This window comes from Microtus ochrogaster, chromosome 1 (assembly GCF_000317375.1).
Source record: "Microtus ochrogaster isolate Prairie Vole_2 chromosome 1, MicOch1.0, whole genome shotgun sequence".
NCBI lineage: Eukaryota > Metazoa > Chordata > Mammalia > Rodentia > Cricetidae > Microtus > Microtus ochrogaster.
The window spans coordinates 22,627,634-22,651,372 of record NC_022009.1 but is presented as its reverse complement, the minus strand read 5'-3'; the positions used below and the strand labels follow the sequence as shown (position 1 = coordinate 22,651,372).

At 51.1% G+C, this 23,739-nt stretch overlaps 1 protein-coding gene across 1 annotated transcript in view; it reads left to right on the top strand.

Moving 5' to 3' along the window:
* The window catches only part of Ltbp2 (latent transforming growth factor beta binding protein 2), an 84,423-nt gene that overhangs the window by 50,562 nt on the left and 10,122 nt on the right, over positions 1 to 23,739 (top strand). The window contains exons 10-23 of the mRNA XM_005343654.3: positions 2,730 to 2,804; positions 5,532 to 5,654; positions 7,707 to 7,871; positions 8,122 to 8,337; positions 9,057 to 9,076; positions 10,244 to 10,283; positions 11,004 to 11,117; positions 13,023 to 13,151; positions 13,818 to 13,946; positions 18,070 to 18,189; positions 21,303 to 21,422; positions 22,380 to 22,502; positions 22,700 to 22,825; positions 23,361 to 23,486. Coding sequence (XP_005343711.1) covers positions 2,730 to 2,804; positions 5,532 to 5,654; positions 7,707 to 7,871; positions 8,122 to 8,337; positions 9,057 to 9,076; positions 10,244 to 10,283; positions 11,004 to 11,117; positions 13,023 to 13,151; positions 13,818 to 13,946; positions 18,070 to 18,189; positions 21,303 to 21,422; positions 22,380 to 22,502; positions 22,700 to 22,825; positions 23,361 to 23,486 — 1,626 coding nt within the window. The remainder of the gene's footprint in view (positions 1 to 2,729; positions 2,805 to 5,531; positions 5,655 to 7,706; positions 7,872 to 8,121; positions 8,338 to 9,056; positions 9,077 to 10,243; positions 10,284 to 11,003; positions 11,118 to 13,022; positions 13,152 to 13,817; positions 13,947 to 18,069; positions 18,190 to 21,302; positions 21,423 to 22,379; positions 22,503 to 22,699; positions 22,826 to 23,360; positions 23,487 to 23,739) is intronic.

Genomic DNA, 23,739 nt, shown 5'->3' with positions numbered 1-23,739 from the left:
TTTTTTTAGTAGTAAAGAAAGCATTAAACTTTCCTGGTTAGTGTATATCCACACTTGATCTGTCCACACGTTACACTGACATGTGTCTTGCTTGGCATGCAACATGTCCTGGGGTGGGGTTTCCAGGCAACTGGCACTTAATGTGTCTGAGTTTGTCATGTTACAATTACTGTGGTTCCGATTGCTCTGTTGACTTCATCAGTCTTGCCTGCAAGTATGTCTGTATGCAGGAGTCAGATCCCCTGGAACTGGAGTTAAAGACAGCTGTGAGCCATCGTGTGGGGTGCTGGGAATTGAACCCAGGTCCTCTGGAAGGGCAGTCAATGCTTTTAACCTCTGGGCCTTTTCTCCAGCCCCCTAAATCGGTCTTGACAGAGCAGAGGAATGATTCTAGAAAATGCCTGCTAAGAACCTGTGGTTCCAAGAAACTAGTAGTTACACAGTCACATGCAGTCCTGAGAAGCACAGCACAATGACATGTTATCAGTCAGAGCACAGGGTAAGAGTCATGGCCTATCATATATGACGACATGAATAGCGAAAGCTAACTGGCTAAGAAGACTATGTAAGATGCAAAACTGTTTCGGCTCCCATTGATAACAAACCTCGCCCTAAGTACCATGAGAAGTGGCTAATAAGTAAAAGCTGTGCACTCAGAAAAACATTTTCCGGCCAGGCATGCACGGTAGCTCACTAGGATTCCTAGCACTGGGAGTCTGAAGCAGGTGGGGATAGAGAGTTGAATCTTCACTACACAGTGAGACCCTGTTTTTAAAAAATCAAAGGAATGGGGCAAGAGGAGTTGGGACTTTAGTGGTAAGTACAAGGCCCTGAGTTCTGTCTCCTCAAACTTGGCTGTACAATTGAATGGAGGCATCAGTCCTGCTTCCTTTTCTTCTTGAGAAAGAGAGGATCTTGCTATGTAGACTAGAGTGGCCTTGAACTCACAGAGATCTGCCTGCCTCTGCCTCCTAATTATGGTGTGAACCACCATGCCCAGCAAAACTGCATTATTTTTTAAAAATTATGTTTAGTTACGTCTTTGTGTGTCTATGTGCTGGTATATGCACCCGAGTGGATGGGAGAGGCCGTAGAGGGCGCTGGATGCCCTGGAACCAGAGAATCAGTTCTCTGCTTCATGTGGCTCCTCGGGACTGAACTCAGGTTGCAGGTTGGATGGCAAGTGTGTTGAGCCACTGAGTCATCTCCTTGTCTCTCTTCTTAGCTCGGGAATTATCAGCTCAAGTTCTCCCCCCCCTCCATCTCCTCTCTCATCAGTGCTGGGGATCAAACCCAAGAGATGGCCACACTCACTGGGCTGTCACTTTAAGACAATGTTTTTCCTTTTGTTATTTAGTATCAAGAGGGGCTTTCTGTCTCTGTGACATAAGGGGGATGTTGTGAAATCAAAGCAGGATGTGTGTTAGCATCAAAATACTGATATCATTTCCTTGTTGGCCAATCTGCATTTAGGTGCCTCCTGTGTATCTATAATGGTTTCCAAATAAAAAGTTAATAACCCAAAAAAGCATGTTTGACAATATGTTATATTGCAAAATGTGAATGTGGTAGAGTGTATTCTGCATATAATATTATAGCTATATATGTGGTATAAACTCAGACAAAACTTTTTTTTAGTATTTAAAAAAACAAATTATTTTTGTTATGTGAGATGGAGTCTTGTGCTCTGTCTCAGGCTGGCTTTGAGCTTGAACTTCGGCCTCCTGGGTGCTGGGATTATGGGTATAAGGCATCCCTTCAGTTTCTAAAAATATTTTCTTACTGAAATATATATGTATATATTGTACACAATATGATATTTTGAAATGAGAATACATTGTACATTAGTTAGCCTCAAAAAAACAAGGTGGAAAGCAATCAAAGAAGACAGTCAACATTGACTTCCGTCCTGTGCATGTGCCTACACGGACATACACCCCCCTGCATCACACCCATATGAACAAGTATATATGCCACACATACATATGCACAGACACAAAATATGTGTATCGCTTTGAATTGATATGTGTGCTAATAGGCTCAATTGTTTTTTGTGTTTATTTGGGGGAAGGGTGAGTCTGCTTAAAATCTCCTAGTGATCCTCAAGTATGTAATGCCTTGTTATTAGATAGTATTTCTCCCTTCTGAAATTCATAACTCTAATTCCTTTATTTGTTTGTTTTGTATGTGTTCATACTTAAGCATGATGTGTATGTGTGGTGTGTTCCTGCCACGGTATGCAGATGTGGAAGTCAGAGGGCCACTGTGGGAGTTGCTTCTCTCGGGCCAACCTGTGGGTTCTGGGACTTGAACTCAGGTTGTCAGACTTGGCATCAAGCACTTTTACCTGCTGAATCATCTTACCTGTCTTAAAATTCACACCCTTAGACTCCCAGCTCCCAAACCGCTTGCGTGGTTTTTCCCCACTGCCCCACCAGCTCCCAATACCTGTCATTTCCCTCTTTGAGTCTGTAGGTTTGCCTTTTTCAGATTCCACACCAATAATGTGATCAGGCTGGGCTTGTCTTTGTGTGCCTGGTACATTTCACTCAATATTGTCTTTAAAAAAAATCAAGATGGGCTAGGAGGATCAAGCAAGGTGGAACAGCTGTCCAGGGAGATGCTTGGAGGAATTCAGGCTTCTTAGACCCTGAGACATCCAGACTGTGACCACTGGGTAGACAAGTTCAAAGGCCCTCCCATGAGACCTGTCTATCTTCATTCCTCAGCCTCCCCAGTGATAGAAAATGGTCAGCTGGAGTGTCCCCAGGGGTACAAGAGACTGAACCTCAGCCACTGCCAAGGTAAGATGACCCCAGGGCTGGGTGAAGCGGAAGGGTGGGGGTGCGATTCTGCCTGCTAATGCTGGGGCGATATGCACCCCAGGAAGGATGAGAACCTGCCACTGCCTAGGCGGCCTCGACTGGTCAGGGAACTGTGGAAGCAGCTGTGGTCCTGGGGATCTCAGACTATCAGGTCTTACTTGAGGGTGCTGAGAGATCCAGGGTGCTGGGGTCACCCATCTTTGCCCACTTCTGTTTAACCCTGGAAAACCTACACATACACTCAGTTTTCCGGGACATTTCCACCACCATGAAACCTCTGTAGGCTCCTCCCGTCAGAGCACAGCTAGGTGGTTGGGCCTCCTTCCCAGCTGCCTCAGCCTATAGCCAGGGACTGGGGTGGTAGGGGGGCACAGGCGGCATGGATAGGTGGACCATGAAGCAATCCTGCCCCCATCTTGATGGCCTCGCTGATGTATCTATGGGCCAACTGAGGCAGGGATGGTCTGCTTTAGAGATCACAGAGGGACCAGACCTTGGGAAAGAGGGAGGCCCTAAGTGAAGGCTCTGTTGATTTTGGAGCTGTATTAACCACTGACCTCCTGTGGTGAGTGTCTCTAGGACTGGCAGGGTCAGTGGGAATTGGGGCCACTTCCCTTCAGAGGACTTCCAGAGACGGGGTAGAGAGATGTTTGTGTGGCTTGAGGTAAAACAAACAGCTTGGCTTAGAGGTAATATTGTCGCGAATGCCCCTAAGGCCCCTTTCAGAAGTTTTCTCCCGGAGAGAGGGACCTGCAGAAGCCTTAGTGGCTGTCCACCTGTGGGGTACCAGGCCACAGAAGGGATTTTTGACTCAAGGATGAGAAAAGGTGCTTGGTCCAGCCTAAGTGCAGACTGCTAGCCCTGCCTAACCCAGCGTTAAAACCCAGGGTACAGTGGATCCAGAATCTTAGTGGGTGTGAGGAGAATTATTTTCGCCTTTTATTCTTAGAATTTCAGTGAGTTCCCTCCCTGCCTGTCCTCCACGGAGCTTCTGGGAAGGTTCCCAAGCTCCAGCCCCTACTTCTTCACCCCCATGCACCATCTCTCTGTCTCTGAAGTAATGGAGAACAAGAGGATGGGGTCAGGGTAGGTACCACATCCAATCTGTGCCAGTTGCTAAGTACACAGCGATGGAAAGATCCAGTCCATAACCAGGAGAACGCAGATGCCTGGTTAAATACACCTAGTTAAATACATCTAGTTAAACACGCCTAGTTAAACATGCCTAGTTAAACACGCCTAGTTAAATACAACCAGAGCAGGTTTTTGATGGATCACATGGGATCCCCTGGTAGAACCCAATCCAGGCTGGGAGAACCAAGGAAGCCTTCCTGGAAGAGGTAGTACTAGACCAGTGAACGTAAATCTTTCAGCTGCAGATCTTCTAAGCAGAAAGAGAAGCCAAGGGATAGTTTGGGCTGGCTGAAGCATCTGAGGGGCACTGGGCAAACAGCCTATATGCACACAGGAGGTGACAATGTCTCATGAGAACGACCTGCTCACCACGGGCTTTGGGAGGGCCTTGGATACTGCATCATGCTTTAGGGCTCCCTGGAGGAGGAGGAGGAGGAGGAGGAGGAGGAGGAGCCCTGAGGCTCCTGAAGCACAGGGGAGGCAAATCAGGCTTGCGTTTAGATGTGACTGGTGACAGTCTGGAGGGATATGGGCCGGCCTCCTTCCCAGCTCTCAGGGGCATCACTCAGTGCCTCTGCTGCCGTGGGGCATCCTACCAAGGATGTCCTCTTGGCGGCCATCTTTTGCGGCCTCATCTGTGCCAATCTCCTCAAGGCCTGAGGATGAACAGGTAGTTCTGACGGCACTGAGCTGCCTAAATTACACCCTGCTCCAGAAGCTCTTCACAGGTGTTTCCCATTCAGCATCAAGTGGCAATTATGGTCACCAACAGAGGAACTGTCACCAAGATGCCCCCAATTTGGAGCTCAGACTATGAGGCTTTGAGTTCCCATTTTACAGCAACAGAAGTTTAGACACCAGGACTAAGCTATTGCCCTTTCTTACCTGAGGGTGAATAAGAGCCTCTGATGGGATCGGTGTTCATGTAGCCTGTTTGGGGCAGGGGTTACCAGACAAATGCTTTCCTACCCTCCTGCTGACCCCTGCCCCTTCTTCACCAGCCCCTCAGCACTGTCCCCCACAGCCTCCTGCTTCCAGCTTCCTGCAGACCTATGCTGCAGAACTGCTCAGGAGCTCTTGAAGAGAGCTAACTAGAAGGGACTTGGTTGCCCGTCAGGCACCCTCCAATTCAGACAATATTGTCTACCTGTTTCCTCAATCCCCATGCAACTTCCAGAGTCACCAAGAGTTGAGTCACTCTGGGCAAGTTAGTCCTGGAGCTTTTCTTCACCTATAAAATGAGGACAAAAGAACCAGGCAAAACGGTCTATAAGGTTAAATGGGGGTGTCATATTCAAGTATTAAAAGAGTTTGAAGCATACAGTAGTCACTCCACAAATGTTAGCTTTCACACTAAGGTGGCTACTATATGCCAGTTAGTGAAGCAGCTTGCAGTTTTCCTATTGAATCATTCTATCAGCATGGTCGGGTGGTTACTATTAGGACCCATGTTTGGCGAGTGAGAAGACCAGGGCACACAGAGAGATGCCACCCTGGCTATGGGATTGCAGCTCCCTCCCAGCCCCCTGGCTTCGGCTGAATGGGCATTCCGACATTCCTCCACCCCTGCAGATATCAATGAGTGCCTGACCTTGGGGCTGTGCAAGGACTCGGAGTGCGTGAACACCAGGGGCAGCTACCTGTGTACCTGCAGGCCTGGCCTCATGTTGGACCCATCGAGGAGCCGCTGTGTATGTGAGTGATGGTGGGGCCGAGGGCGAGAGACACCCTCCGGGGAAACAGTCCAGACCCAGAGTGGCGAATTTCCCAAGACCTCGTGGCCTCGTGCCCAGAGCTCATAGGGGGGCTTTTCTTGGGAAGGAAGACCTGAGCAGAGCACAATAAAAGCCGCCCCTAAAGGCCACCTCTAGCTCACAGAGCTCTCTGGCTGGCAGCAAAGTGCCCGCTATGGGGTCTGGGAAGGCCATGGGAGGAACAAAACTCTGCTGCCACCCAGAGGTAGTGGCCTGTAGAAAGGATAGCTGGACCTGGCATCTCTAGGGACAGGAGACAGTGAGAGCCCACAGAGGAAGAGAACCAGGATGGGAGAACTGGTCAATCAGCTTGTGGTGCCATAATAGCTAATCAAGGCCCCAAGGACCTTATAGTCTTTCCTTTTCCAGGTCCCTTAAAGTTTTATCAAGCTGGGCGTGGTGGTGCACGCCTTAACCCCAGAATTCTGGAGGCAGGGGCCAACCTGGTCTATGAAGTGATATCCGGGCTAGCCAAGGTCCCATAGCAAAACCCTGTCTCAAAACAACACCAACAACAAACAAAACAAAACAAAGCTTTATCAGGTGCTTAACACCCAACATGTCTGAATGCCAGGAAGACACCCTAATACAACAATTTGGAGAAGCAGGGGACCACTGTCTTTATTTTCTCTCCTTTCCCAAGGCTCCTCCCTCCAGTTTCCTCCAAGGATTCACTATGCTCCCCCACCTCCATTGGAGAAGGCAAGCTGGTGACTTCCTGCCACCTGACTAGGGCATAAGCTGATCTGGCTTCCTTATATCCCACCTTGGGATGCAAAGGGATAGAGCATGTCCCCACAGTAACCCAAGGGAAGCCACCACTGAAGGCAGAGATTGCCCCTGAGGATGTAGGACTCAGGAGCTGATGGGTATGCATGTGGTACCTGACCTTTGCCAGCGTGTGCCTGTCTGCTTTGCTGTGTTTCATCTCTGTGACCCTGTGAAGAAGGCTTCTTCAGTCAGGAGTCACAGAAACCCAATTCCCACCGCTTTAATGGATGAGCACAACTAGGAAGTGAGAGGGGGCAAATGTGACCTTGTTGGTTGGATTCAACTCCCCACAATGACCAGAAGTTTTGCCTTGCTGTTTCCTGGGTTAGTTTCCCAGCTCCTTCAAAGGTGGCCTCTGTAACTGGAGATTTCTCTCACCCACCAGTTCCCAGATAACCACTCTGAGCTTAATAGTAATTACATACTGCTTGGCCTATTAGCTTAGGCTTATTATTATCTAGCTCTTACAACTTAAATGAACTCATTTCTATTATTCTATATTTTACCATGAGTCTCGTGGCTTGTTACCTAACATCTTGCTTCTCAGGCAACTGGGGGCATCTCCCTGACTCTGCCCTTTATCTCCCTGTATCTCTTTGGATTTCCTGCCTGGCTCTATTCTACCTAGGTATTGGCCAAGTTAGCTTCTTTACTAATCAATGGTAATAAGACATATTCGCAGGACAGGTGGTGGTGGCGCATGTCTTTAATCCCAGCAATAGGGAGGGAGAGGCAGGCGGATCTCTGTGAGTTCAAGGCCAGCCTGGTCTACAGAACTAGTGCCAGGACAAGCCCTAACACTACACAGAGAAACCCTGTCTCAAAAAACCAAAATGAAAAATAGAAAAAGAAAAAGTTGTATTTGCAGCATACAGAGAGACATCCCACATTAGCCTCCACATACCCTAGGCTCTCAGTCTGAACACAGTCACCTGTTTTCTAATAATCCAAGAAAAGTCACCAAGCTGAGCAGTAGGGGGCTTACTTTCTCAAGTGCCTCTCCCTGTCCCAATCACTGCGACCAGGGATATGAACTTCAGTCTTACGATCAGGAAGTGGCCCAGGGGGATGGGCCACAACTCTGAGGCATTGGCATACATACCAGATCAGCCCAAGTGCCCACAGCCCGTGGCATCATTACTCCACACATAAAGAAGCTGCCTTCTTTGCTTCCTCCTCCCACCGGCTCCCTGCCCGGTCCCACATGCTCTGTCTGTTGCAGCGGACAAGGCTGTCTCCATGCAACAGGGACTATGCTACCGGTCGCTGGGAGCTGGCTCCTGCACCCTGCCTTTGATACACCGGATCACCAAGCAGATCTGCTGCTGCAGTCGCGTGGGCAAAGCCTGGGGGAGCAAGTGTGAAAAGTGCCCCTTGCCTGGCACAGGTAACCCCATCCTCACCCCAGCTCTGGCCACCAGGATACTTGCTCAAAGCCAATGGCCACTTCCCCAGCCTTGGTAGACCTCTCCTCCCCCACCCCTAGCTTCAAGCCAGAAGGCTCAGTCTACCCTTCCATGTTCCAGACCGGGACTCCACTTACAGCCACAATCGTCTCGTCCCCTAGAGGGAAGGAAGGTGGGGAACAAGGCCCTGGGAAGTGGCCTGGCTTGGTTTATCCTCTGTCATTTTTTTAGAGGCCTTCAGGGAGATCTGCCCTGCCGGCCATGGTTACACCTACTCGAGCTCAGACATCCGCCTGTCCATGAGGAAAGCGGAGGAGGAGGAACTGGCTAGCCCCTTCAGAGAACAGATCCAGAGGGTCAGTGGACCTCTGCCTGGGGCAGCCGAGAGGCAACCACTCCGGGCAGTCACCGACACCTGGATTGAGGCTGAAACCCTCCCTGACAAAGGTATCTGAGCTGGGGGAGATACCTAAGGACCCTCCTTTTCCGTATAGTTCCCTGCCCAGGTCTTAGGTTTAGGACGGTAACTGCAGCACCCTTTCCTGGGGCTCAATACGTGTGGTCCAGGAAGAGCTTATGCTTGAGTTCTCCAGCTGGTGCTCTGGAAAACAGCCGGATCATGCCCAAGTCACCCAGTCCAGGAGGCCGGGAAGCTGTTAGGACCAAGTAAACTAGGAGATTGCCAGAATTACTCCAAGAATCTGGGACAGAGAAGTGAGGACAGAACTCAGTGGCCACAGATGCGGGCACTAGCCCAGTCAGAGGCAATGCATTTCCTTCCTGGAAGTCCTCCTTTAGTCCATGGCCTGAGAAGGGAGGATGGAGAGTAACCCATTTGATCAGGGCCACAGGAGAGAGATCTGTTATAGGTCTAATGAGGCTGGCTGATGGGAACTTCTGTCCCTGAAGACTTGGAAGGAATGCAGGGGACTTCCTTTCTCCAACTGACAGGTGAACTGGGCTACCTGTATGCTCTGTTAGAGCCTTGAATTTCTGGGGTGGTGAGTCCCCAAAAGGAGCTGACGGGCTGAAGTGACTAAAAAGAGTTGCACTCTGTGTGTTGCTCATCTTGCTGGGAATGCAGGGGGAGTGTAGACTGTGAGGAGGAAGAGCCAAAGGTCACTGCCTCCCCTCCTGGAGCTCATGATGTCATCTTCCTTCCCCAGGTGACTCCCAGGCTATTCAGGTGAGTGAGGCTTCCTGCCAGGGAGCCTGATTAGAGTGAGGCGGAGAATGACGTAGACCGCAGGCATAGTCTCAGGAGAGCAGGAAAAAAGGATGGAGAATATGCCGGATTTCACTTGGAGAAATCACAAAGTGGAGTCAAGGGCCCATGTGTCTGTGTACTTAGTCCTGGCTGCCATTCAAGCTTGGTGGCTGTGCATGAAGCCTAGAGCTGGTCCTGAATCTGGCATGTTTTCTGAGCTTGTTTAACACATACCCTCTGCGAGGAGCTCGTGGGAAAGCAGAAGCACAGCTGTGAACATCTCCAGCCATTTCACTGAGGAGAGGGCATCTGCCCTCCTTCCCTGGGCCCAGGTCCCCCTGTGCAGCCAGGACTTAGCATCTCTGAGCATCTCCTCCAGAGGAGTGAATCTGCTTCATCCTCCTCCAGACCTTGACCAGTCTGCTGGTTCCTGCTCGTCTCCCGATGGTGATGAGCTAACCTGTCTCCATGTACCGCTTCTCCAGCAGCCTTGATTTCCTGCTTAAAAACCATGTGCTGAAGCCAGACAGGGTGGTGCACACTTTTAACCCCAGCACTTGGGAGGCAGAGGCCAGCCTGGGCTATAGGTGGAATTCCAGGACATCCAGGGCTACACAGAGAAACCCTGTCTAAAAAAACAAAACAAAACAAAACAGCCACTTGCTGACCTCTCAGGCCAAAACTTTCCCTCCACGTCCTCATAGTCCCAGCAATGCCCCAGTGCCTTTCTGTCCTTTGCTGGTCTTCTTTGCTTCCCTGTCCCCAGCTGTCTCTGTCCATAACTGTGGTGAGGGACACCGAGTATGGCTGTGACTCCAGGCTTTGCCACACTGGCCTTGTGGCCCTGGATAGTCTAATTAATTTCTGTTACGTCATCTATGACATGAACATCGCAGCTTTGATAAGTGCTAATATTCTGCTGTGCATCCAACACTGAGCTGGTAGCGGGCACACATTTAACTGCTACAACTTAGAAGGAAGCGGAGCTGGTCAGTTAAGGATAGAAAATACCTGGAGAATACACGCCAGCAGTAAAAACTCACTACCAGAGAGAGCTGGACAGGAAGGAGGTGGGGTAAGAGGAGAAAGATACGTGTCCTAGGAGTAACAGATGAGCCCCCCCAAATAACCTTCATTTCTGTGCAGATCACAACCAGTGTTCCCCACCTACCTGCCTGGGTGCCAGGTGAGTTCCTCCTCCTAGAAGCTCCCAGAAGAAGAAACCTAGTTTTAGTTATGGAATGAGTACCTGTGAACTGGCCCGTGGGTTCCAACCAGAAGTGGCGTGTGATATGGCGTGTCAGCACCCTTTCCGGGAACACTGAGTCCCTAAGGGACTGTCCAGTTAGCAAGTGAGCCCATGATGCTTTGCAAATGTTTTCCTACCTACTGAACTCTTTTCTTAATCTCACGAAGCCACTCAACACATAAGACAACCAGGTCAAAGAGGAGGTGCTAGCTGAAGGATCAGCTTGATGGGGCTCCAGAATCCTCTCCTCCAGTGGCCTCATCTTACCTCCTGACCCTGAGCTGACCTCTTCCCAGAGCTGGGCTCAGAGTTAAGGATGTTGAGTTTTCCCTGCCATGATGTGAACATGACACCTGCTGCCTCCCATGGCAACTGGGTGCTTGTGCTTGCAGCACCGTTTTGTAAGATGCAAGATGCATTACAAGTGAAAGCAGAATGTTAAACTGGGTATGGGGGCAGCAGTTCTTCCTCCAGCAAGCTGGCAGGCCTTAGACAAGAAGTCATTTCTACAGTCCCTGGTTTTACTACAAGGGGAGGAGACCAGATATGCCAAAAGATGGTGGGAGCCCTAGGGTTCTTAGGATTCTGGACATCAGAGAACACAGACGGGCCACTGCCAGCCCAAGGACCCTACTTCCTCCCCTCTGTCCTCTCCAGGGGATGCCACCGGAAGACCGACACCACCATTGCCTGGACAGGGCATTCCAGAAAGCCCAGAGGAAGAGAAAGTGATTCCCTCTAGTAATGTCCTGGCGACACAGAGTCCCCCAGGTAGCTGCAGAAGTTCTTGGAGGCTCTTTGCCCCCACCTTTGGGAGATGTGCTTGCCCAGAAGCAAACTCCAGGGCAAGGCCGTGAATGGAGCTTCTCTCTCATGCTTCTTCAATCACATGAACACTCCCCAGCAACTCTGATCTTGCTGTGGTCCAGGTCTGATCCTCCAAAGGTCACAAAGCCTACCTAGAAAAGGCAGGAGCAGTGCCTGGGCACTAACACTCTTTGGAGGGATGGTCCTACTCAGAGGACTTCAGGGAAGCCATGGATCTTTCTGGAGCATGGGAGTGGGGGCCTCTTGAAGAATAGGAACTCATAGAGTAGAAGGCAAGGTGAGAGGGGGCTGAGTTGGTGAGGGCCCTGGCAGTGGCCGTCACGGGCCCACGGAAGGCTTTGGAGAAGGGACAGAATTATATTGCACAGGGTTGTTCAAGTGTCCAGAACTGGCTCCCTATGGTCTACCATAGTGATGAGGGGTGGTGTGAGGGAGGTCCCTGGAAAGCCCACCTGGCTGTGGAATGTGCCTTTCACAGAGGCTCTTTGTCTGGGGACTTCCTTCAAGAGAAGCAAGGGTACCATTGTAGTAGTGTAGTGTAGAAGTTACAAGGTTACCATTGTAGTAGTGTCGTGTAGAAGTTATAAGGTTACCATTGTAGTAGTGTCGCCTGTGTTCTCTGCACACCCGTTCTCTCTTGCCTGCCTTCCCTAGGGACTAGCTTTGCTCTTAGCTAGGGGGTCACCTTGAGTAGGAGTCGAGGGTGGCTCGAGTTCTGGATTTCGTAGGAGTCGAGGGTGGCTCGAGTTCTGGATTTCCTGCGTTGAAAGAAGAATGCCTGCAGCCTGGTGCAGAGAAAGTCGCAGGTGGGATGGGGCTTGGCTTTCCTGAGCGTTCTCAGACGACGACCTCTCCCAGGATTCAGAGGAAGTCTCCTGGGACTTCAGGAAGCATCTCCTTCCAAGGAGGCAGGAAGGGCTGAGTGTGTGGGGCTCCACTGGGGAGTACTGAGACTGACAGCTGAAATACCCCTGGAGAAAAGACCATGGTGTAGAGAAGCCAGGCTGGGCCCAGCAGTGGTCCTCAACCATGTGGGTTTCAATCTTGTGTCTGATCCAGCTGCTGCCCTGTTGTCTTCCAACCTCACCTTCTGAGTGGACACTTAGGTTCTGGCTGGGGACAGCTAATACAGACTTGGAACCAAGCTAGAGAGAACATGACCTTGCTCTATAGGCCACTGTAGGCATTCAGTTCAGGGCACATTAGCAATGCCATGAAGCCCCTCTGTGTTCCAACTTGGACCACTTTTTACCCACTCTGGTAGGGCTTCTGGCTTCTCTCAGAGTGGTGGGGCAGGGAAAAGACCCCTAGGTATGTGGGATATAGGATAAGACAACAGGGTGGACACAGATGAGAGCAGTGCTCCCTTATTGTTTATTGGTTCATTATTCATTCATTCCTTCATTCATTCATCATAAGTGTCAGGTACTTCTCTAATATTAGAGATATGAGAAAAAATAAGCTAGTTTCTTCAGTCTCTGTAACCTATTCACAAGACCTGTCAGTCTATGCGAAGATATGTAAGAGTTCCTGGGGGTGGCTAGCACTGGTTCTTTGTTTGGGTAAGAGCTATGCCCACATTTAGGATGAGTGTGAGAGTCATTTGTAGGAAATATGGGTTACCAGAAGCCATTAGGTCTCTGTCAAGTGACTCAGAGCCCAGGCGCAGGTCCCATTAGTCTTCTGAGACCGTGTTATACAGTGGTCTGAGAGGGTGCGCTAAAGGTAGGTAGACTTCCAGCAGTCTTCTGAGACCCCTGGACCTGCCCCTGCTGTCTCCCCACCCCGTTTGAGTGCCTTCATGCGTCCTTCACTCAGCCGTTATCTCTGCTTGCCCCATCTCTGCAGGCTTTGATCCATGTTTCGCTGGGGCTTCCAACATCTGTGGCCCTGGAACCTGCGTGACCCTTCCAGATGGATACAGATGTCTCTGCAACCCTGGCTACAGGCTCCACCCCAGCCAGGCCTATTGCACGGGTATTTACAGGGTGTCCTGTGACTGCTGAGTGGTGGGGGCAAATACGGATAGGGTGTGGGGTCTGAGTCAAGAAGTCAGGCTGCATAAGATGTATGCTATGATTGATGAGCTTAGGAGAGCAGTTCCTGCGGACACATCTAACTAGACCTTAAGTCAGGCTATGACCAGACTGTGAGGGCCACCAGACTCTAGGAGAAAGGGTCCCAAGCCAGAACTAGCATTCCCCCACCTCAAAGTAGCCATGTTTCTGCCTACAGCTACAGAGCAGACCAAGGCCTCACCAGGGCTGCCCCTTGGGAACATGTTTGAAGCCAAGAAAAATCATCAAATGTGTCATTCTCCTGATCAGTACTTTGTGTAAAGGAGAAACATTCACTGTGGGCTTGAAGGAGAAAGGAAATGATGGTGGGGTCACTGAAGGAGGGGACAATGGGCAGGGAGGAGGCACTGATCATCACCCAAGGATTCCTAGGGCCTAAGAGGCCCCAGCAGGCTGACCTGTGGCTTTGTCCTTGGAGACTTTCATCTCTGCCTCTACCTCTTCTGCCTCCACACCCCTTCCATGTCACATAGCACCATCCTCTAGTGTGGGCAAGTTGCTGGCAGATGCCCAGAGAAAGGCACACTGGCCTCCATGACCTTCTTCCCTGCCTCCTTCTCGTCAGATGACAATGAGTGCTTGAGGAATCCCTGTGCGGGAAGAGGGCGCTGTGTCAACAGTGTGGGCTCCTTCTCCTGCCTCTGCTATCCTGGCTACTCACGAGCCACTCTGGGAGACACACAGGAGTGCCAAGGTAAGTCGGACCCACCTTAGGCCTGGGATGGCACAGGAGAACACCTCGTGGCTAGGCCCTGCAGTGGGGGTGGAAGAAGAGGCAGGCATGCAGAGTTTTACCACTGGGGAGTACCAGAGCCGTGGGAAAGGAGACAGCACTCTGACCTTGATCTGAGAGGAAGCTGAGCTTATGCTGGGATCACAGGGGAGAAGAGGAACCCAGAAAATGGCAATGTTTGCAAAGACCCCAAGGAATTGTGTGGTTCGAGCCAAGAGGAAGCCAGAGACTTGGCTGGTGGTGATGGGGACCAAAAGCCAGGACTCGAGTGACAAGGAGACTTTCCTTTTGGGGAATGAGGGTGACCCATGAGGAGAGGAGTTTGGACTCTCAGCAGACCAGTGGACATTTGTACATTTGGGAGAGGAGTTCTGGTCCCCAGCAGTGGGGATAGCTGCTGGCTTGGACCGTCTTCCAAGAAGGCCTGGCCACAGTTAGGCAACTCTTGGTAAGCAGGCTTCCTGTATGGCTTAGTTATGGTTACCATTGCTGTGACACCGTGACCAAAAGCAGCTTGGGGAGGGAAATGCTTATTTGGTTTCCATAACCTGAATCACAGTTCATTGAGGGAAGCCAATGCAGGAACTCACACAGAGCAGAAACCCGGAGGCAGGAGATAATGCGGAGGCCAAGGAGGGCTTCTCACTGGCTTTCTCAGGGCTTGCACAGCTACCTTTCTTAGAGAACCCAGAACCACCAGTCCAGGGCGGCCCCAGCCACGGTGGGCTGTGTGCTTCTACATCAATCACCAGTTAAGAAAATGCTTTTACAAGCTTGCCTATAGTCTGATCTTAGGGAGGCATTTTCTCAACTACTGCTCCCTCCTCTCTGATGATTCTAGCTTATGTCAGGTTGACATAAAACAAGCCAGCACCCCATGCAAACCCTTTTATAACATAGAACACTCCTGTACATTTTTTTAAATGAATAAGTTCACAAAGAAATAAGGAAGTCTCTTCCACACAGTGCCTGGAGACCCAGAAGTAATTGGGAAACTTGCACCTTGAGAACGGCCCTACCTGTTCCGGGGGCTCACATCTCTGGCACCAGTCATGGGCTTGGCCGTGATCACTTCTTCCCTGGCGTGGCCCTGGAGCAATGAATCCTTCCATTGGCAGAGTCTCCTTGGCGTCTAGTTCCAGGGATCTGGCCCTCAGAATCCAAAGCCATCCAAGTCCTCTCACTTCATTATGTGAGGAAGGGAGGCAGAGAAGCCCTGCTTAATAGGGGTGTGAGGGAGCCAGGTCAGCGCTCAGCGAGGACTCCAGCTCTGAGAGGCCAGGTACCAGGCCCTGGGCTGGAGGTCTGAAGATAACCAAATGCATGAGCAGGAATAATGGCGCTGTCGAGTTAGATGAGCAAGCGACTGACTAGAGCAGAGAATCTGGGAAGGTTTCCCTGAGGGGGTCCTTGAACTGGGGTAGAGTAATAGCAGGTTCCATTGACGAGCACGTATACACAGAGCCACCCTGAGCACTTTATATATAAGGCCCGCCATTCCAACCCTGGCAGTCCTCGGTTCCACACTTCATGCTTTAGCAGAGGAAGCCCTGAGAGGTGAACACCCACGGACACTGCGCCTTGTTATAGCAGCACTGGACATAGATTCAAAATCACGCCATTTCCAAAGCATGGTTTGCATCCCATGATCCCCTCCTTTATATGCACAGTACCAGGTACCCGAGGAGCAGTAGCAGGAGTGGACGGGGTCTCTAGTCCAGAGAAAGCCGTTTCTGCACAGGCGAGCGTGTGGGCAGGCCTGGCATGCCCTGGGAATTAGGATGAAGTCAGGGTGACTGGAGTGTGGGCTTGTTAGCAGAAGTGGTGGGGCTGAGGCCAATCTGTGATGTGACTCTGGGGCCAAGCTGAAGTTCTTGGCCATTGTCCTGTGGGCAGTGGCTGCCAGGAGGATTTGTTAAGGGTAGATGGCTCTGTCGTCTGGCTGTTAGGAAGGAGGTGACGCATATGGCAGTGTGCAGAGCCAGGGGAAAGGCAGGGGACAGGGGATTTCCAAGCTTCAAGCAGCCTGAGTGGGTACTGTGGTGAGGGGCCTTTCTCTCTGAAGGTCCAGTCTGAGAGCTGGCCATAGGCAAGTTATGGCTACGGGGATTAGTATTGCAAGGACTGACCCAGACAAGAGGCTCTGTCCTGTGCCAGTATGGTGTCTAGATGTCTCTGCCAGCCCCGACAGCTGTAGGAACGGGAGGAACCTGAGGTCAGCTGAAGAGCTTCCACTGGGGCTTGGCTGCCACTTTGAAGGCCCTAATCCAATTTAACATCTACTTTCTAAGTTTTGCCAGTCTCACAAAACAGCGTTTCATTATTTTAATCTAGCATTGATTCGTATGTATAAATTAATCATTCTAAACCATTACAAGTTTAATGGTCATTTAAATAGAAATAAATGTAAATTATTTCAACATTAAGGATTTATCTAAGAGCTTGCATATGACCTTCCTTGGAATAAGTGTATCTCTGCACTCCGGCCTTTGGATTTCCTCATTTGTGAGCTGCTTTCCTCAGCCTGTAAACAGGATCTGTGACCCCATCTTTTGCTTGTTTTCCAAGTGCGGTTGTTGCTTTTTCTCATAACTTTGTGGGTGTAGTTTGTGTACTCTGCCGCATCTTATTTGTTTTATGTGTGTGGAGGTCAGAGGACAGCTTTGAGGAGTTGGTTCTCTCCTCCATCTTTCTGTGGGTCCTGAGGTTGAACTCAGGTTGCCAGGCTTGGGTGACAAACTCTTGCCCACTGAGCCATGGCTGGCCCCTTTTTTGCATTATTTTTAATGTGTGGTGGTTTTGTTATGTCACAAAGACATTGTGCACTTTATTTACTCTTTCCAGGATGCTTTCTCCAACTGGGGTCCGCCTTTGCATGGTTCTTAGGAACCCCCTTTTTCATTTCCATTTTTCTCTATGACCAGTTTTCCCAGCACCATCTGTTTTTCAGGGAGTGGTTCTGGCTTCACCCGGTTTTTCCACCAGGTTTCCACTGTTCACTCTGTCTTCGAGAGCCTTCCCTTTCCTTTTGGCAGTAGAGCTTCCCAGAGTTCAGACAGCTGTTTCTGAATTCCCTGGAGAGTTGTTGCCAGGAAGGTTCTTGGGTCTGCCCTATACTGAAGGCCAGGATCTCCCTGGGGGCTGAGTGAGGGTGCAGGTGACGGCTCTGCCGGAGGCTCCACTGTGAACCGGATGATAGGAAGGATGCCCGCGGTGGAAGCATGCTGGATTTATGCCTGATCGAGGCTAGCAAGCGTTCCTCCATGTTTGCTGCCAGCCAGGCACTCCCCTAAGGGGGCAAAGATGAGACCCGGATGGGTTAGCGGTGGAATCAGGGAGTGGTCGCAGGACAGAGCTGGTACACTGAGCCACTGTCCGAGATGGGACTAGGAATCTGCTGGTCACCAGGAGGGAAGAGACACTCCCAGCAGAGGCATGCATGTGAACAGAGATTTGGAGGCTGAACTCATGGGAATCTGCCATAGCTAGGATTATAAGAGCGAGGGCGGGCAGATGAGCAAATACAGCAGAACTGGGGCCGGGTTTGGGAGCCAAACTGCACGTAGGACCGGGGTAGCAAGGAGCTGGGGAACTGCATCAGGGGGGTGGCCTGACCAAGTTTGGGCTTTAGGGTCAATCAGGTTTTCCCATCAGACTTCCGCCTTTTGCTCTGCCTATGAGGTCCTTTCCTCTTCTCCTCTGTTGGCAGTGGAGTCTCAGAGGGGGGTGTCGGGTCGGTGCACCTTATAGACCCTGGGCTGTCTGCAGTGCTCTCTGTCCTTCTGAGAAGGTCCATCCTTGAGGAGCACTCTAGTGGTAGATTCCGTGCCTACTGTACTAACGTTGGGGCAGGGCGAACATTATACAGACTGATACCTGACCTCAAGCCCAGGCCTTCCATCAGGAGGAAAAAAGGGGCTCCCATGGGAGAAAAGTATCAAGGGACCACAGTCTCAGAGCTGACCTAAGAATCCCTTCAAAGAATCCGTGCCTCCCTTAGCTAGCAGCCTTGTTCACGGCCTCTGGGAAGGATGCCCATCCTCCAGGGCGGTCTTTGACTTGGGACCACCCTGTGTGTTTGCAGATATAGATGAGTGTGAGCAGCCTGGGGTGTGCAACGGTGGGCGATGCAGCAACACTGAGGGCTCATACCACTGTGAATGCCATCGGGGTTACGTCATGGTCAGGAAAGGACACTGCCAAGGTAAGGAGCGAGGATAGCGGACCGGCCTGCTACCCCACACACTACAGACCACCAGCTCCCCTTCAAGCTGTCCTCCACCGAGTCCCTTGTCACTAAGCCAGTTCCCACTGGCAGAGACATGTCTATGAATCCTTGAGCCCTCCTGCCTTTTGGGCGGTATGTCAGCATCCTGTCTTCCCCAGTAGCAGGGAAATGCAAATCTATGTGACACCACAGGAATGCGCATCTTTGCACATCTTTGTCCCCATCACCTTGGAAAAATGTGTTCTCTCTGTAGATAGCAGAGAAGAGTTGATCTCTCTGGCACCTTTAGTCTTCTTACTCAAGTGTGTTAATATATAAACTCCCAGAGGGTGGACCATGTATGTAGTTAGCATGTGCATAGTCACCCAGCAAATGTGGTTGATGAATGAATGAATTAACAAATAGATCTCCCCTTCATCACAGGCAGCTAAAAGATGGGCTAGGACATTGCTAACCCGTCTCCTTGTAGACAGGGTTGGACCTGCCACTAACCTATCTGGAACCAGGTAAGACAGGATAACGTCTGATCTGTCCTACCTGGTTCCAGAGAGTCCTGGAAATAAAGGTGAACTCGTGGACCGTGTGAAGGGGAGACCTCTCCCCAGTCCACTGTCAGGAAAGCAAGGCCCCAGGAAATCTAAGCAGAGGGGCAACATCTACAGGTATAGAACAAACTGTCTTCACCCCAGGGATCACCTTCTCTCAGGGATCCCCTCTTAGTGCCCCTCCACCTAAAACTCAGGCCTAGGCATGATCCAAGCTGGAACCCATCCCCTTGTCCTGATTAGATCAATAGAAACAAGATAGCCTGGCAGCTCCTGATAGGTACCCTGCTAAGTGCCAGCTGGCCGCGCTAAGAGAGCCTCATTGGGCATCACAGCGCTATGCAATTAACCTCAGGACTTACAAAAAAGGAAAAGGAAATGAACCAGGGAATGCCAGAACACTGAAAAGATCGGGTTTATACTAACCGTCTGCATTAAGGGCACAGGCTCCAGAGCAGACAGGTCTGGGTTGTATTAATGTTTCATGTTTGGAAATAGAAATTGCCACACTCCTCTCTGAGGACTGATCGGCTCTCATACACAAGATGTGCAGAGCCACCTCAAGCACACTGTGAGGCCCCCTTTCTGTCATGTCCCAACTCCCCCACATCCATGTCCTACTCTGGATGGCTCTGACCCATCAGGAGGAAAGCTTCTAGACAGACACCTCATCTGGGAGGTCAGGCTGAGTTCTTGGCCCTGGGCAGACACTCTGGGGCTGTTGAAAGAATGATGTAGTTTGTACGCTTCTCCGGGTTTCCATCAGAAACCACAGACCCTGCCCATCACCCCGGGAGCCCAGGCAATTTCCTCTCCCTTTCTTCTGTCTCCAACGAAGGAACTACTCTCTCCATGGAAACCCGAGGTCTCTGGTGAGAGACTGTGAGGTTTGGACAGTGGCCCGAGCAACAGTCTCAATGACATTTCCATCATACCCAGGACTCTGGGTTCCCAGGGACAGAGAGCCTTGGCTGTCCCCCACTCTCACCCAAGGTCCCCTGAACTCTGGCTCCTGCCCATCACTCCCACTCCGTACTCTCACTAGGAACACAGGTGGGTCCCCTCTCAGTTCCCCACACAGAGACTGGTCCCTGGAAAGGTGCCACAGTGTCCTCCCAGAGTATGGGTGGCAGGTTCACAGATTAGTCCTGTGCGACCTTTCCTTGGATCCCTCTAGCAGTCTCTTTAGCAGCCTTACACTAAGAGGATAATGTGTATTGTTTTAGGCACATTGTTTCTTCTTCTGGTCTGCAAACACATGTTGGGTGCCAGCTGTGTGTTATCCGTGGGCTGGGAATACAGCAATAATTAGTTCCCAAAACAAACCAGAATATTGGAATCAACCAAGGCGTTCCATAACTTTAGGTTAAAGTTCAAACCCTTGACTAGGCAGAAGGATCTCTATCTGGTGACAAGCCCCACTTTAGCTACCGTGAGTTCCATGGAATAGCCTCAGGTTGTTTGGGGATGGAGTCCACTCGATCCAGAATTTTCCTCGGCCTCCTTTGATGAGCTTATCTAAAGGTGCAATTCTAGCCACTCCCCTTTCAGGAGAGCCTCCCCTGGCTCCGGGGAGGGGGAGGGAGACTAAGGGCTGTTCTGGTCTTCTGACCTCTCTCTCTTTCCCTCCCTGACAGACTGCTCACGTATTAACATCACTGTCATTCCCCGGGGCTCTGCTCTAAGAAGAAATCTGGGCAGAGCATTGTAGCTCGCGTTAGGTTCTGCTTCACTAACAACCAACCCCCAAATCAGCTATAAAGCACACAGTCAATCTTATATCTCTCCAGTGTCTTGTGTCCATCAAGAATCGGTTGAGAACTCTGACCCAGGCTTCCTTACTCTGGTACTAGACAGAAAGAATAGCCAACGTTTGGACTGTGCCCAGTCACCAGGAAAGGAAGAAGACACTCAAGGGTTGCGTGCGATGAAATGCTTTGGTTCCCAAGTTACCTACGTCATATCCATGCGTACCTCATTGGCTATCACTAATCCTTTGATGTCACCCAACCACAAGGGACCCAGAAACAAAACCATATCATGCCCCGAAAATGAAGATGTAAGCTACTGTTTGAAGATGAGTGAGTTTTACATCTCCCAAATGCCCGACATCCAGGGCTACACACACCTTCCGCAAATGTACCTGACACACAGCAGGTAGGGCAGACTCAGGGTCCTTTCCTCTTGGCCAGTACAAACTTCCTACCTTGCCTGATGTCACCAAGGGTGATATGAGGGACCATCCCAAACGATCCAGTCTGAAACATGCAGTTCTCTGACTTCCTACAGCTAACAGTACCCACAGCCTCCTGCAGCGACCTGGGCCGTCTTTCCGTTTTTTAAAGTCAGTTCGTTTGTCTTTGCTCTAGGACTGTGTGGGGGAGGTGCATTGGGAACACAGGGAAACTCATTTTTTCCTGGTGTTCAGATATGGAAATTGACATCCATTTCGCCATACAGGGCAGGGCCAAAGATTTGCAGACATGTAATACCCATGGGTTGTGGTTCTCGGAGATGACCAAGGGAGGGGCTCTTGTTTTCTAGATATCGATGAATGCCGTCACCCTGGTAGCTGCCCTGATGGGAGATGCGTCAACTCCCCTGGCTCCTACACGTGTGTAGCCTGTGAGGAGGGCTACATAGGCCAGAGCGGGAGCTGTGTAGGTAAGGGCTGGTTGCCAAGGCACTGAGGGGGCTGTTTTGCCTTGAGATGGCTGGTTGAGCCCACAGACAGGGAGGGGAAGAGGTGGCAGACAGCAGTGACCTAGAGGACACTGTCCCCCATCATCCGATTGGGTTCTCAGACAACACTGAGCACGACGTGGGTGTGCTTCGGTTATGGGACTCTGCCCTCTGAATCAGCTAGGGTGGGCCGCTCTGCTGGGGCTTAGCCACATCCGTTCTGATGCTCTATCCCAAAGTTCCAGAAGCTTCTGTGGTTGGCCTCTGTGGACTGGGGTGAGAAGCTGAGTGGTGACAAGAGCCAGCCACCAGGCCCTCTGCTTTCCTACACTGAAGTTCTACAAAAGGACACTGAATAGCAGTAGTGCTTCTTGTTCCCAAACAGCTCCGTGTCAGTGGGAAGAGGAGTGCTCTTTCCCCTCAGCCCCCGCAGAGAACAAGGCCCAATGCTCTGATGCCAGGAGGGGCCATGCTTTGAATAGACGCTTTGAAGCTCATGAGAGGGCAGACGGTTCCCAGGCCCTCAGGACAGCCACAGCCACCCAGGCATGGCCTGGCTTCTCTCCACACTGCCCACCCATGTACTGAAACTGTTTGCTGGGTGTAAAACATTGGGGTTTTTCAGTGGCAGGTGAGAGACTAATGCGGACTAGACTCACAATGGAGTCAATCAGGGTCTTGGATGCCTTATTGCTAGCGTTCTAGGTGGCTTCGTTTTCCAGGGCTAAGCAGGGTGTTCTGTATGACTATGGGGGGCTAAGGAGTACTAAGGAGGTTGTGACCCTGTTCTGCCTAGACGAAATAAAGGGGCAGGGCTGTGCAGTTTCCCTCTGAAGGCTGCCTCCATGGACTCATAGTTGAGATGATCTAGGCTTGCTAGAGCGGCAGACAGTGCAAGGAAGAGAGGAGGCAGTGCCCCATCTTGGACTTTATCCACAGATGTGAACGAGTGCCTGACCCCTGGGATCTGTGCCCATGGAAGTTGTATCAACGTGGAAGGCTCCTTTAGATGCTCCTGTGAGCCGGGCTATGAGGTCACCCCGGACAAGAAGAGCTGCCAAGGTACAAAGATGTAGCACCAATTCTTCCACAGACAAATCAAACCCGCAACATCTTCCCCTCTGGCTGCCAGTCCCTGAAGCCACCCCTGAACTAGCCCTCCAGGCCCGACCTGACCTTTTAACCCTCCCTGCCCACCTATGAGTCTCTGGCAAGTCTGCTCTACAGAATCCCATACAGAACTCAATGGTCTGTTTCAGATGTGGATGAGTGTGTCAGCCGAGCCTCATGCCCCACGGGCCTCTGCCTCAACACCGAAGGCTCTTACACCTGTTCAGTCTGTCAGAGTGGGTACTGGGTGAACGAAGCCGGCACTGCCTGTGAAGGTAACACAAGACAGACGGTGGCAGGAGGGACAGGATATAGGCCTTCCTCCCTCTTAAAGAACATCTGTTTGTCCTCCAGCCTCGGGCTGATCCCGGGGGTTAATCCTCCAGGTTAGGTTAGAGAGAACTCTGGGAGACATAGCCCCAAGAGAGCTTCTATTGCTATAACTTCCAAATTCAGAGGGGAGACAAACGGTCCCAGAGACAGGAGGGAATCTAAAGCGACGTACAATAGTATCTGCCTATGATCCCAGCCTTGGGGATCAGGAATTCAAGGCCAGCCTCAGCTACACAGTGGGCAGCCTGAGCTATGGGACACCTTGTCTCAAAAGAGACAAGCTGGGGGTGGGGTTACCCATGGAGCTTTCTAGGAAGGAAGTGGGGGAGGAGTGTTTTATAGAATATGGCCAGGGTTCGCCCTTGTCTAGAGGTCCAGAGTGTTCTTCCAACCCAGAGATAGGCAAGAGGTGTTGTGAGAGAAAGTGTGGTAGGACTACACTCCTGGTTCCACAGCCACGGTCGTCTGTCTGCCTAGACCTGGACGAATGTGCCTTCCCTGGAGTCTGCCCTGCAGGAGTCTGCACGAACACTGTGGGCTCCTTCTCCTGCAGTGACTGTGAGCAGGGCTACCGGCCCAGTGCCCTGGGCAACACCTGTGAAGGTAGGAGACCCTCCCCCGCAAGGAAAGCACAGACGGAACACAGTAGACCAACCCAGCCTTTATGAAAAGGAACAAGAGATCCTCATTAAACCTAGGATGGGGGCTGAGGACTCGTGTTCCTACCCGCTCCCCGAAAGCAGTCAGGAAAGTGGCTAGATACCCGAGTCTCACCACCATGAAGGCACTGGTGCACGGGCTGCGGGGTCTCAGCAGCACCAAGGGACAAGAGACAGAGACACATTGCGTTTCTTGG